The sequence below is a fragment of the Crocodylus siamensis genome, chromosome 9, assembly GCF_052110815.1.
Source record: "Crocodylus siamensis isolate JL-2025a chromosome 9, ASM5211081v1, whole genome shotgun sequence".
NCBI classification, from domain to species: domain Eukaryota; kingdom Metazoa; phylum Chordata; order Crocodylia; family Crocodylidae; genus Crocodylus; species Crocodylus siamensis.
Genome location: NC_143403.1, coordinates 22,851,390 through 22,866,876, shown reverse-complemented (window position 1 = coordinate 22,866,876; position 15,487 = coordinate 22,851,390). Strand labels below are relative to the sequence as shown.

Here is a 15,487-nt window from a genome sequence, read left to right as displayed (position 1 = left end):
CTGCCAATGCTCTGTGGGGTGGGTGGAGTGTCTGGCATGTGGCAGCCCCGGTCAAGCATCCCCCAACAAACCCACCCACAAACCCCACATCCCCCATGCCCCCCTGCCATTCCGCACACCCCCTCCACCTCCTCCCCCCTCAACCCCCCCCCAACTCCCATCCCTAACTTAGTTGGGACAACATCCAGGTCCTGGTCACACTACAGCCTTGCTAAGGGAGCATGCCCTGCATGCTGGGGCAACAGAAGCACAATATAGATGCTCTGGCCAGAAACCAGATCATCTTTCTGGAGGACCGGCTTCTCAGTTGCCTTGAGCTGGTCCAGAACCATGCCCTGCCTTGCTTTTTTTCTCCAGGGTTTTTTTTTGATACCTGTAAATCAAATTTTAAGCCCCTGCTGCAAATATGCAGCACGGAGAATGTTTTTTTGTTCCTAGCGTGCCTCTTGCACAGTCTCAAAACTGCTTTCAGATGCCGCAAGAGGCACACGCAGGTTCCCATGAGATGCCCCATGAGATTAAAAAGTCATATAGGATTCTACAAAATATCTCTGAGAAAAATGATTGGGCTAATCAGACCAAAAAAGGAAACCAACCACTCTAGGATAAGTGAGGAGAAACTAAAATCAGTACTACATAGTTTAACTAGCTATTTTGTGAAGTCCTTGGTTTAGGAGGACTTCTCTCTCTAGATCTGGAAAGTGATACTAGATCTAGATAAGGGATACTATCAAAAAAAATACTTATGCCATTCTATTCAAGTATTTCCAGATTAGTCATGACATGAATTTCATTACTACTTGGAACAAAACATGGAGAACTGGTGTCTCCTGAGTGGGGGGGGCACATGCTCTCCCAGCAGCCAGTCAGCAACTGGAGGGGGGAGGGGTCCCCTGCAGCCCATCTCACCGACTGGGAGGGTGGATGTTTCCCACAGCCAATCGTGCCAACCCGGAAATGCAAGCAGCACTCCCAGAAGTGTCAACAGTGCTTCTCCTGGTGCCCCCACTCCCTAGCCAATGCTCGCAGAGGAGGCACCAGTACTCCTGCCTGTGCCAGCTGCCCATTGCCTAAGAGGAAAGCACTGGCTCTCAGGGGTTAAACGTGCACCCCTACACATTGCCACTAGAACAAATCCCTTTACTTTTTAACTGTATTCACATGTGCTTGTCATCAAAAGTTACAATTCTCCAGAACCAAACTGCTTACAAGGGGAAGAAACAGGAGAACTACACACAAAGATCAAGGTACTGGATTTAAGCAAACACTGAACTGTTGTAAAGCAAGAAGCAATTCTTATGAGAGAACCATCTCATGCTAACCATACAAACCAAAATGTATAAGACTGCAAAACTGAGGGCCACCTGCACAAGCTCAAACACAGAAAAAAGTTAACACATGAAATCCATGAATACCATCTGCAGTTCAGAATTTCTGTAGCTCTCAAAATCCAAGGAAGTATGAATAAACACCAAAATCTGGAAACAAACAAACTCTTTGAGCCTCCATTATATCTCATTAACATAGCAGAAGTACTGCAGTGTGAACAATAAGGGGGAAAAGAAAAATGCCTTGGAAGCAGGACACTGATTTTTGGATCTAGTTCTCTCAAAACAGAGAGAACTACCATGTGTTCGTTAGTATCTACCAAATACTTCATACTTTTTGTTGCAACACCAGATACACAGCGAAGAAAAGTGCATGTCTTCCCGAGATAAATTTCTTATACTAAGCCTATAAAAAGCATATAAAAAGCTGAAAGCATGCTTTTAATTACATGCATATATACGGCTCTTGCCTCTTTTGCATTTGACCTCCCCAAGAAAATACACTGTCAGCAATGAAACCAAAAAGAACCACGTCAATTTCAGTCAGAGGCTGCAAGGCATCTAGGGATACTGCTCCCCAGTCCTTCCCCTGCAGTTCACTGGAGAGCAGCTGGGGATCCCAGGAAGCATATTTAACTCAAGGGGGGGGGGCGGAAATCATCTCTCAGTCTTTCTGAAACAAAATTTTACAAAATTTTAGGTTATGGTTTTTTGTCCTGATATGGGAAAAAAAATATATAAAAACCTGGTATTTTGGGGCAACTAAAATTTGATTTCCTAGTTATTTTTATGCACAGGGTAAAATAGTTCAGCTGAATTATGGAGCTTTTTGTATAGACTGCTTTTATCAATTTGGCTGCTCCTCAAAAGAGTACACTAGAGCAATTAAAACATGTCAATGATTAAATTAATTCTAACATGCTCTTATTCACTGTCTGTATTAAACAGCTTTTTAAACTCTCAAACTCTTCTGCAAACATTTGCCTCATGTTTAGGATACATAATAGGCTCCTTTAAAAATAAATAAATAAATAAATAGCAGTGCACCAATAGGGATTTTGGGGGCTGATACTAATAGCGAATTTTTAAGGAGGCATATCGGCCAAAACCAATCCGATTAATGATACCAGCCCCACAGCTTGAAGAGCAGTGCCCAGCTGGTAAGTCTGTTGTGGTGGAAGGGAAGGGGGGAGAGAAGGGGAGGGGAGTGCAGATCAATGCTCCCCGTGGTGAGGGAGTGAGCTTAGTGTTGGGGCTGGGACAGGGGCTGCCCAGGCAGGGCGAGGCGGGGCGGGTGTGGGATGGAGCTGCAGCTTGTCCAGGGGGCACTGGGGAGGTGACACCCATCGCTGTGTGCCACTCATCCGGCCAGCAGCTTGGCCAGTGGCTCCCACCGCTCATCCAGGAGGGCATGGGGTGGGGTGGGGTGGGGGGGCATTTGGCCCTGGATCTGTGCAGGGCGTTGCAAGTAGGACCAGGGCTGGGCCAGGCAGCAATGGTGCTGGAAGCTGGGCTATGGGGGGAGGATTGTGCTTGTGCACATGCTACCTGTACCAGCAGGATTTTCCTAGTGTAGCTATACTGTCCAAACTTGTAATTGTTGACTAGGCCTAACCACAGCCACAAGGAAAAAAACCTAGTAAGGACAAAGCAGTTTTGGTATTTTGCATGAGGTAGTTAACTTGCTTTAAAAGCACACCCACCCAGTTCCCTTCCACCATCCCTTTGTAAAGACAAGTCTACATGGGTTTGCACTGATTTAACAGTATTGTTAAAAACAAAACAAAATAAAACCCAACCTAAATCAGTACAACTTTGGCATGTTTTCTAACTTTTAAGAGTGCTGATGCTTTAATCTACTATAGGGTACAGACAGAAGTGAAGCACCCAGCTGTAACTCAGAATGTTTTCTGCAAAGTGTTCCGAGTTACGCTGCCCCAGACCAAACAGAAGTTCACTGTTGGTTCTAGGTGGGAGGGGCTGGATTCCAGCCAGGTTTTCGTAACAATGGCCACAGTTCTCTGCCAGAACTTGCTGTTTTCAGAATGGGAGAGGGGAAAGACAGTTCATTCTTGGGGCTTCCCAGCTGGTGCTGAAGGGTGGTGTGGGTGAATTGGAGATCCCTCACCGTGTGGTGGGAAGTGCCAATACACATGCCCCACCCTCCCTGAACTCCCTATGCTCCTTCCCCCTCCACCATTTTGAAACTAGTGACAGGCTGGGAGCTCTGCAGACACAAGTTACAGAAGACGTCTTGCAATATCTTCATCCGATACCTTATGCAATGAGGGGTCAGATTTTCACTCGATTAGCTATTTTTGTCTGCAGCTGTGCACTTGTGTTTGGTCACAGCTATAAACTGCTTTCTGTGGCTAGATGAAGAGAAAATTGTCACTTCTGTCTGCACCCTTAAATTAGGGGAAATTACTTAAGCACTTCTGGGCTATATCTAGATGAGTGTGGACATGTAGTATGTGGTACTGCACACCCACCTGTGGTGCCACACACGGCACAAACAGGCATTCCCTGTGCTGCTACCTTGTAGTGCGGTGGGGTTGAATACCCATGCTAAAAAAAGTGTACACTGCCAAAAACTGGAGCCTGGCCAGCTGGAGCCATGCTCCAGCTGCTGACCAGTCTTCCTATTACAGCTGCAGCTCCAACTGCCCCCCCCAAGGCCCCGGGTAAGGTTGCCGGGACCAGCACAGTTGCTAGCCCCAGCATCCCCTTCCCCACCCAGGGTAACCTGCTGTATGCCAGAGCATGTGTGGCATGGGCATTCATTCCCTCGAGACAAGTGGCAGCAGACAGCATAAGGCTACTACTTGTCCCTGAGGAAACAAAGTCTGAGCTCATCTGGACATACCCCTGGAGTCTATGCTGCTCAGAAACAGATACAGGAGTGCTGTAGGACTGTTATCAAGTCAGTGGTTCTCAACAGGTGGCCACAGAATGAAAGGATGTAAACATGTGCTCTTTCTAGCTTGGGCCTTATGCAAAGAGCTAAGCACAGGTCTCGTCTCTGCCTGACTTCAGTGCAAAGAGGTAAGTGCTCCCTCTTTCTCCCTTCCCCTGTGTGAGGACAGGGTCACTACTTTGCTAAGTGTTCACTTCCCACTTCCCCTGCCCAAGAGTTAAGCGCTGCAATAAACAAATTAGTTACTAAATTAGGATGCTGCTTAATTCTGGAGTTATGGGTGGATGGGTGTCAGGAGCTTAAAAAGGTTGATAAGTCTGTGGCCATGGGGAAAAAAGCTGATCAACTCTAAGTTTTTAATTACTATGAAATAAACAAATTGCTCAATGCAAAGACAAAAAGCATTCAAAGCTGCATGATTTCATACATTTATTTTAAGTAAATGTGATTTATATTCCAAGTAGGTAAAAACTTATGGCTTCTGCCATGCTGAAGGGATGATCTTTATAGGTAGAAAGTTTGCTACCACATTTTAAAAGTGATAACCACTTACATAATACTGATAAGTCATTAATTGTTTCTCCTATCAATTCATGGGGCATAAATATTATTTTTATTTTATTTCATAATTGAAAATAACTCATAACAAAAATGTTTAAATCCTATCAAACACATATATATGTCTAAAAATAATGACATGAAATTCTTACACAAATGTCAAGCCTGTAATACTAGCCAAAGGCAGGAAATATCATTGCCTTGATTCTCAGAGTAATAGCCAAACAGATAACTAAGTCACAGCTGTCTGAATATTAAAATGAACTGTGCTGAATCAATATTAGAAATGTTATCCGTGTCAACACGGTCTTTTCCTTATTTTAATGTGAGAACCAAGAGAAGTTTTGCATCATTATGTTAAACATGATGCATTCATTATTTATATGATGTATTCATTATTTAATAAACCTAAGCTTGATAGGAAATAAACAAGCAGCAGAAAAAACAAGAGTAACAAGTATGCCTTAGACATTATTTTAAACTTTTAGAAAGAATGAAATATCTGAAAATGTACTTGCTGAACCTATTATTTTTACTTCTTTTCACAGGTAACACCACCCACCTATTGTTCCTCACTGGCTGCTAAAATCATGGTAACAACAGAAGAATAATTAAATTAGTAAACCTTTGTTATTATGTTTCTGGTTTTTATATCTAGATCAGAGTGTCAAACTAATCAAGCCCCATGGCTCAAAATAAGCAGTGTGGGATTGGTCCACAGGCTGGACTGGGTCTGCAGATCAGCCTGGACCTGGTTCTGCACTTTGTGTGCAGCATGTGAGGCTGGTCTGACAGACACCACATACAGTGTGCGGGTCCATTCTGAAACCCAGGGGGCAGGCATAGGGTTCTCTACAGCCTGGGTTTTTGACACTGCTGAACAGGAGGGACAGGTTTCCTCTCTGCTTCTCTGCACACCTCTGAGTGCAGAATTTAGTTGTTATACACATTCTAGTCTGTGGACATCTTGCTCATATATGTACCCAGAAACAGCAGCGCATATGGCAATCATCATAAACCCTATTCACAATAGCAAAGCAGTCATGCTGTAAGTTAAAACTGAATGTAGAACACATTTCTCACTGGAAACTAGATTATCCACTATATAAATTAACTCCTATAATAAATACTAATAGTAAATGTTCATATTACTAGAGTGCACAGGTTTCTTTCATGAGGCATATACTCTTTAAACAGACCTAATCATCCTTCTATCAAAAGGTTCCATTCATTTTTAGTAGAAACACTTTTAAAAAATAAATAAATAAAAGCATAGTATATACATGTAAACTTCCTTTTCTTTAAAAAACCCACACATTTAAAAATAGTATTCAAAGTATCTTGAATTAAAATTCCAGATTAAACCAAATGACAAAGTAAATTTAGCACATGCTTACCTGATTTGAGTATCTCATGCTAATGTTCCGCTGATCTTGTAGAGGTATATAACGGCCTACTGGGTCAATGTCTTTAGGACTTATCAATTCATCAACTGAAATAAGCCAAAATAAAAATATTATAACAGTCTTAACACTTTCAAGGTAGCACATAATAATCTATTACTAATACTGTGGATTTTATTAGGACAAAAACATTCTGAAAGGACTAACGTGAACTCTAAGCAGATAAGGATCAAGTCCCCCAGCAGAAATCTTTCAAGCAACATTTCTCCTCATGCAGCTTGGCCCCATGAATCTATATGCGACAACAAAACCCTTTCCCATGTCTGAATTTTCCACAGACCACTTGTTTCTGGCTATATAACCATATTCCAGATGAGCTACAAAGGACCAAAATGTGAGGACTAAGACTCCTGCTAGTTAAAACTGAAAACAAAGCTGCAGATATATGTGTACAGACCTAACAGCTAAGATGTTCACGCAGCCACTAGAGCATATGCACTAATATCTATGCAAGGAAATTATCGGGCTCCACCAGATAATATATATGAAGGTAAACCTTGTCCACATGCACACAGAACTCTGCAAGGCAACAGCACTGAAAATACCTATTTTTAGATTCCAAAACTGATGATCTCTAATAAATTTACACCAGATATAAAGAACATATCAAACAAATAATAGGTTTGTTCATGAAAAATACTTGAACATAAGTCTCAATAAAAAAGGAAGGTGGAAGAGTTGGAAATCATTGGTAACTGGGAACTATGCTGTCATTCCTTAGATGTGACCCTTTTATCATCTCACAAAAACACAGAAAAAGGGCTAAAAATCAACAAGTCAGCTATCCGTAAAGAACAGAACAGAACTTTAAGGTGATATAGGTGTACGGAACATACTTGTATTCATTATCACGGAGCAGAAAGGGATCTTGGAGACATTACTGACTCCAAGATGAACATGGGCCGACAATGCGAGGTCACGGTTGGCAAGGCTAACTGGACCTTGTTGTGCATCCACAGATGCATCTCAAGCAGGGACAAGGAGGTGATCCTCCCCCTCTATGCGATACTAGCCAGGCCACAGCTAGAGTACTGTGTCCAGTTCTGTGCGCCGCACTTCAGGAGGGATGTGGACAACACTGAGAGGGTCCAGAGGAGGTCCACTCGCATGATCAGGGGACAACAGGGCAGACCCTACAATAAGACTGCGGGACCTGAACCTGTTCAGCCTTCACAACAGAAGGCTGAGGGGGGACCTGGTGACGGTCTATAAACTCACTAGGGGGGACCAGAAGGGTTTGGGAGAGACCTTGTTTCCCCTAGTGCCCCCTGGCATAACAAGGAATAACGGCCACAAGCTGTTGGAGAGAAGGTTTAGATCAGAAATCCGCAAGATCTACTTCACAGTTAGGGCAGCTAGGATCTGGAACCAACTTCCAAGGGAAGTGACGCTAGCTCCTACCCTGGGGGTCTTTAAGAAGAGGCTTGATGCCTACCTGGCTGGAGTCATTTGAGCCCAGTTTTTCTCCTGCCCAGGCAGGGGTTCGGACTTGAAGATCTACAAGGTCCCTTCAGACCCCACTTCTATGATTCTATGATCATGTTACATATCTAACAGATTACAACATTGTGAACAGTGAAAATTCAAGATTTAACATTTGCAGATAACTTAGTAATCGGCTGATAAGAGTTGAAACTCTGAAGTGCTTTGGGTTAGAATACAAGGCAGTTGAGGGGAAAGGGACTTAACGGTGGGGGTCTACTACATACCTCCCAACCAAGGGGAAGAGCTAGACCAGGAATTCTTAGGTCAGCTCATGGAGGTAGTAAAGTCAAAGGATATGGTCATCATGGGTGACCTGAACTTTCCAGACATCAGCTCACATAAGTTCCTAGCCAGAATGCAGGACCTCCATCTAACCCAGGAGGTGCACAGCCCCACCAGGGGAGACGTCTTGTTGGACCTGGTGCTGGCCACTGGTGATGACCTGGTGAGGGGGCTGCGAGTGCTCGACCACCTGGGCGACAGTGATCATCACCTGCTGGAATTCACCATCCAGCACAACGTGGCAAAGGCCTACAGCAAGGCAGCAGCCCTAGATTTCATGAGGGCAGACTTCAATGAGCTAAGGAGAATAGTCGGGGAAGCACTGCGGTCCCAGAGGGGAGAGGCATCTGTCCAAGAAGAGTGGTTGCTCCTTAAGGAGATGATCCTCCAAGCCCAAAGGGAGGTAAACCCAACACGGATCAAAGGGAGCAGGAGGGCACATAAGCCCCCATGGCTCACCAAAAGCATCAGGGAATGTCTCCTAGCTAAAAGGGAGGTGTACACCTAATGGAAGGGAGGGACCATCACCAGGGAGGACTATACTGCAGTTGCTCAGGGATGCAGGGGGGCAGTCAAGAAGGCCAAGGCGGAGATGGAACCAGGACTAGCTTCCCAGATAAAGGACAACAAGAAGTCCTTTTTTAAATACATAGGGGGCAAAAAGAAGGTTCCGGGTAATGTGGGGCTCCTGCAGGACATGTTAGGAAATTTGTTCATCACACCAGATGACAGAGCCAGCATATTTAACGATTTCTTTGCCTCCATCTTCCTAAGAAGTGACCGGAACAGTCAACCCCCCTCTGGGCCCCCCTTAGATCCCAGGGGAGGCGTACCTAGGCCAAGTGTTAGTGAGGAACTAGTTAGGGAACTTCTGGAAGGACTGGATGTATTCAAATCAGCTGGTCCGGACGATCTCCACCCTAGAGTACTGAGGGAATTGGCTGAGCACGGCTTTACAAGCACTTGTGGTACTCTGGTGTGGTGCCAGAGGACTGGAAGAGGGCCAATGTGGTTCCCATCTTCAAAAAGGGGAGAAAGGAGGACCCAGGAAACTATAGGCCAGTTAGTCTTACCTCGATCCTGGGCAAGCTTTTTGAGAAAATTATTTTGGCGCATATCCACAAGAGGCCAGCAGGGGAGTTTATGCTTAGGGGCAATCAACACGGGTTCATTAGCGGCAGGTCCTGTCAGACCAACCTGGTGGCCTTCTATGACCAGATCACCAAATCCTTAGATACAGGGGTAGCAGTAGACATAGTCTTCCTGGACTTTCGGAAGGCCTTCGACACTGTCTCTCACTCCATTCTCAAGAAACTGGGGAACTCTGGTGTTGATACCCACACAGTCAAATGGGTCACCAACTGGCTGGAGGGCTGCGCACCCACAGAGTGGTGGTGGACGGGTCATTTTCAACTTGGAGGGATGTGGGCAGTGGGGTTCCACAGGGCTTAGTCCTCGGGCCCGCACTGTTCAACATCTTCATCAGTGACTTGGATGAGGGAGTAAATAGCACCCTGTTCAAATTTGCTGATGACACTAAGATGTGCGGGGATGTGGGCACACTAGAAGGGAGGAATAGGCTGCAATTGGACCTAGACAGGTTACAGGAGTGGGCAGATGAAAACAGGATGGGATTTAACACCGACAAGTGCAAAGTGATGCACCTGGGGAGGAACAACCGGCACCATACCTACAGGTTGGGGAACTCCCTTCTTGTCAGTACAGAGGCAGAAAAGGATCTTGGAGTTATCATTGACTCCAAGATGAACATGGGCCGGCAGTGTGAGGATGCAGTCAGGAAGGCCAACCACACCTTGTCATGCATCCACAGATGCATCTCAAGCAGGTCAAAGGAGGTGATACTCCCCCTCTATGCAGCACTGGTCAGGCCGCAGCTGGACTACTGCGTCCAGTTCTGGGAGCTGCACTTCAAGAGGGATATGGACAACTTGGAGAGGGTCCAGAGGAGGGCCACCCGCATGATCAGGGGACAGTAGGACAGGCCCTATGAAGAGAGGCTATGGGACCTGAACCTGTTCAGCCTCCACAAGAGGAGGCTGAGGGGGGGATCTAGTTACCTGTTAGAAACTGGTCAGGGGGGACCAGCAGGCACTGGGGAAGTCCCTGTTCCCCTGTGCACTACCAGAAGTGACCAGGAATAACTGTCACAAGCTGGCAGAGTGTAGATGTAGGCTAGATATCAGGAGGCACTACTTCACGATCAGGGCAGCTAGGATCTGGAACCAACTTTCAAGAAAAGTGCTGGCTCCTACCCTGGGGGTTTTTAAGAGGAGGCTCGATGTACACCTTGCTGGGGTCCTTTGACCCCAGTACTCTTTTCTGCCATGGCAGGGGGTCAGACTCAATGATCTGCTCAGGTCCCTTCCGATGCTAGAAACTATTAAACTATGAAATAATCTTGTAGTATTTTTTCAAGTGAACAGAAGAAAACATTTAAGGTAGTCAAATGGAATTAATTACAAATTATTTACTCAGCTACTGGTATCACTTCAGTCATCTTTTGCTCTTATTGTCATCCCAAAACTAGTGTACCTCACCCTGACACTTGAGTTTAAGTACTGGTTATACATCCGGTCATTGGATAAAACCAAAGAGGAATCCTTGATGAAATGGAGATCTACACTCCTCAGAGCAATAACTAACTCCTGGACATGCACTATTATCCTCAAAGATAAACAGGGATCCAGGTCTTCCATTTCCCACAGAAAAACAGAAAAAAAATGCGGATTTTCCCTTTTAACTCAGAAAAATGCAGATTTCTCATTTTAATAAAGAAACAAGTGGATTTTTCACTTTTGCAAAGAGCTCTCTGCGGCTGGCAGAGTTCCAGCCTTCAAGGGGCTGGGGGAAGTGGGAGATGGGCATTCAGGCAGGGGGCACCATGTGCGCGTGCATACGCATGCATACACACGCACATGGCCACTAGGCAGTCTGGAGAGCAGTTCCTGCAGGTGAGTCTGGAGTGGGGAAAGGGGGGATTGAGGCCCGCACAGGGAGAGAGGGAGGCAGACAGTAAGTTGGGCAGGGATGGAGCTGGGCCTGCTGTCCAGCCGGGCGGTGAATGGGGCTTGGGGCCCAGGGTCAGAATGCACAGTTGCAGGCCCCTGGTGGGGCGTGGGACAGGGCTGCAGGGGGTAGTCCAGGGGGCGGGAGGGAAGGAGCCCCCCATTGCTGTGCACACTCCCAGGGGAGGTATGGGGGGCATGTGCCCTGCAGATCTGTGTATAGGGCAGAGGTGGGCTGGCTGCTGTGGGTTTAAGCTCCCCAGCCTGCTGCCTTGTCTCCAGGGCCTCCATGACCCAGCAGGCAGGACCTGGTGTAGCAGGGCACAGTGGGGCTGGGCAGAGAAGCTCCTTACTGATGCAAGCCCTGGCAAGGCACTCTCTGCCCACCCGGCCACAGCGGTTGGAAGTTGTGCCCCTTGCTGCTGCTGGGTAGGCAGGGGGTGACTCACCATGGTGTGGGGCTTGCAGCAGCAAGGAACTTCCCTGCTCTGCCCTGCCACGCCAGGCCCTGCCCTCTGGGCCACGGAGGCTCCGGAGGCAGGGTAGCAAGGCAGGGAGCCTAAGTCCGCAGCAGCCAGCCCGCATCTACCTCCCCACGTGCGCTGCACTCCAGCTATGCTGCCTGTGGGGGAGGGGGAGCTGTGCTCCACACTCTGCTTGTGCTGCAGTAGCTGCTGCCTCCCACAGGCGGCAGCTGGGGCTTGGGTGCTGCTGTGGGGGGCAGGAGGCTGCAGCCCGGGTCCCTGGCCCCATAGACCTGGCAGCTGGGGTCCCCTCCAGCAGGGCTGGGGGTAGGAAGTAAGGGACATCAGCATGGCAGAGAGGCTGTGGCTTGAGAGTGAAGGGCCTGGACCTGTGCCTTGGTGAGCAAAGGAGGCAAGGAAGCTCTGATTTTCCATGATAAAAAACCCAAATCAAAACCTAAAATGTATAGGCATTTGGAAATTATTTTATTATAGTGGTTGAGGCACTAGTAGGCTTCCAAATTCCTTTAAAATTGTAAATATATCAATAAAACATGGTGTTCAGTTGATACACACACACACACACACACACACACACACACACACACACACACAGAGAGAGTGGTGTTTTATTTTAATCGTGGATTTGGGGCTTTTTAATCAGAGAATTTTGGGGTTTAAAAAAAAACCAAACAAAAACAGAGAATTTGCAATTTTTAAACAGAGAAAAACAGGATCCCCAATGATAAGCCTTGAATCTGCAAATCAGGTTAATTGTTCTAAACTTCTGTGCCCACATGGGACTTATAAAAGCAGCACTGGATCTCAGTTCATGTATCTAACGAGTGATACACAAACAAGTTAAAAGGAAGCTGGAAAAAACTGACTTTACAGTTTGAGTACACTGTTTGGGAGGAATCATCATGGGAAGGAAAGTACAGGACCAGATATTCCATACGTCAATAGCCAAGGACAGCCCTGCAAAGTTTGCATTAATGCTTAAACAGGGATCTTACACCAACTTCTGAGTGTTTCTTTTTCATGTCCCCTTCCAAAGCCAACCAGATCTTTTTCCCTTCCCAGGGAAGCTGTTACATATTTTTTAAAAGTTATGATATTCTAGCTTGCAGCATCAGACTGTGAAATGAAACATTAATATTTGTTTTAATTAAATATATACTACATAATAACCTGTAGTTTTAAAATGGAAAAAACTATAGGCTGCATTTTTTCTTTTAGACTTTAAAGAATGGGACAACACTATGCCTAATTTATGATGGAGCTTCTTAGTTTGCTAAGTTAAAAAAAATTCCATCCAACACCTGGAAATACACAAAACAAAAAGACAGATGAAAATGACACAATTAAAACTGTAGTCCTATACATCTGAAATTCAGAGGCCAAAAAGGTTGGGTAGAACTTGCTCTTTTGATCTCAGGAGAATCCATCTCCACAGTATATAATCATTCAAACTAACTGACAACAAAACTTTTGAAACTGCAAAACAAGCTATTTTTTAGTAAAAGCAAAACATTAATAAACCCTGTTATAGTTAGTTAAAACATTTGAGCATTTACAGTCCACACTTAAATGCATTGCTTTCAAAGACGACTGCAAAAATACCATATTAAGGAACCAAATTTCAGTAGCTCTAAAGTGCAAAGATAAATTATGGATGTATTTTGAGGTTTTGGCTAATGTTCCATCAATTAATACCCCCACCAACTCTGCTTTCTCTTTGAAGCATGGCAGAGTTGCTGCCATAAGATAACCACATGTCTAGGGTTGTAAAAGAGAAAAAACCCAAAAACCTAAGTATTATTAATCTCCCTTGTACTACAACAGATCCAAAAGGTGCCATTTTATAATTACCATATATATTTGAACACAAGATGACCCTGAATACAAGTCATTAGATTTTACATATGGAATATTTATACAATTGTTATACTTCCCAAGTGTAGACTCTAACTATCAGAGTGCTCTCTTGAATTCATTTCATGTCCACTGCTACAGAAGGGAAAGTAGTGGCTGGGGGGAGGGGGTCAGATGGCCCCGTTGCCCTCTGCCTTCACCCTTACCAATTACTTCACCCTGCAGCCTTCCTGTCCCCCTAACTATTAGACCCTGCTCAGGCTCTGCTCCCTCCCCAGGCACAATGTAGAAATGAGCTGCACGTAACAGTAAAGGTTGGTGGGGGGGGAGGAAAGAAGGGACAGAACAGAGGGCAGAAACTGTAGAGGAACAGGAGGCTGCCAACAGTCTGACTCTTGCCTCAATGCTGACCACTGCAAATTTTAGCACTGATACTCCATATACACACTTTTAAGCAGCATTTCTGTACCTACTTATATATAGTACAAACTGTGCATGATATGAGTCCAGAGTCAAAAGACTCATGATTTACCATATAGTTTACTGGGTTGGGCCCCAGCAGAGTCAACAGTGCTTCAGTCCATGGAGTTCACAGTACAACACTGCTCAACGTGTGGTCTACTCCAGTTACCCCAAAACAAAGGATCCAGGTGCTAGTTAGCCCCAGTCTGACAAATGGTTTGTTATTGTCACAAGTTCAGGGACCCTCCAAAAATGTATATGTAAATGATGCACAGGGCTGCCTGGCTTGTCTCCATAGACCATATTCCATGCAAACATGGTATGTCTCCACCCCATGTCTGCCAGATGTTTAAGTCTCACAAAAAACAGGAATCACTGGAAGTGGAAAAGAAAGGCAACACTCAGCTGTGGGAGCGGAGAAGAAGTTGAAATGTATTTGATGTAGTGGTTCACCATGATTTGAAAAGTCAGCACCAAGGGGGACTAAGCATAATGGGCAAAGTATCTTTTTCAGATCGGTCACGCTAATCTAACCTTGTGGTAGGTTCCCATCAGTGTACTTGCCTAACATAGACCATGAATTTTATGGGCATGCTCAACATGGGCTACACTCAGTCAACTTCATAGCTGGTTTCCATGACTGAGCACATATGCTGCTTCTACCAGCAGTTCAATGACAGCCAATATATTTAATGAGGGGTAGAGTTCCTGGTATGCAAATATAAGATGAGTGGCTTTTTCCTCCCATGCTGATTTGGGGAAAAAAAGCATGTCTTGTATTTGAGTAAATATGGTATCACGATCTCCAGAGATACCATTCTCCATCATCCAGTCTTTTTTATAGGCAGATTGTTAGGAACAAGCACTTCAGCTAAGTTATATGGAGACCATAAATATATTTACCCTTTCAAACAAGCATTAACCAAGAAATATTTAAATTTTAAATGTGACAGTTCACATCATGAAACAATTAAATCCTCCCTGGATACTTGTTATAGGTGAGTCATATCATGTTGTAAGTCAACTTTTGAAAACTACCATGGAAAGCATTACAGCAGTTTGAATACCAGGAAATGAGCTACCGGCCCAAAAAAAAAGCAAGTAACTGCAGCAACTCCACCAGCTACTTTGTCAGCAGCAGTAAGAAAATGACAGGCTTTGAAATGAAAATACTCCTGAATACAGTACCATACAATGAGTGGAGATCAGTATGAGAAGTTCAATCACTAGTAAATCTAACCAATGTATTAGAGCACATTTCCAAGAAAACATTTTCCTAAGCTTTAGTGCATGCACTTCCATATTTTTAATGCTGACTGATGTTACTAAACTTACTTGTAGCTATGCAGAAGCTGTAAAATAGATCAACTAAACTATTGAACTCAATGGCCTTTTGGTTTGATGATTTTAAAAAGCAAGAGTCATTTTTCAGTGGTTGCTCTATGGTATTTTTAGTGTGGTTTACACATTTGTATGCAAACTGATTCAGTGACTAAACGCACTCTTTAGACCTAACTACACTGCTAAAATCATTTCTATATCACATGAACAAATGAATGAGTGCAAGATGTGAGCTATATAACACTCCACTATCTGATAATCAAAATTGGATTTAAAAGACCTCTCA

The 15,487-nt window shown here is 44.8% G+C and overlaps 1 protein-coding gene across 3 annotated transcripts in view; it reads right to left on the bottom strand.

Annotated features, from left to right (window-relative positions):
- The window catches only part of PHKB (phosphorylase kinase regulatory subunit beta), a 198,946-nt gene that overhangs the window by 65,008 nt on the left and 118,451 nt on the right, over positions 1-15,487 (bottom strand). For all 3 annotated transcript variants that reach the window (XM_090062024.1, XM_090062022.1, XM_090062023.1), the window contains one exon: positions 6,201-6,295. In XM_090062024.1, the coding sequence (XP_089918150.1) occupies positions 6,201-6,295 (95 nt within the window). The remainder of the gene's footprint in view (positions 1-6,200; positions 6,296-15,487) is intronic.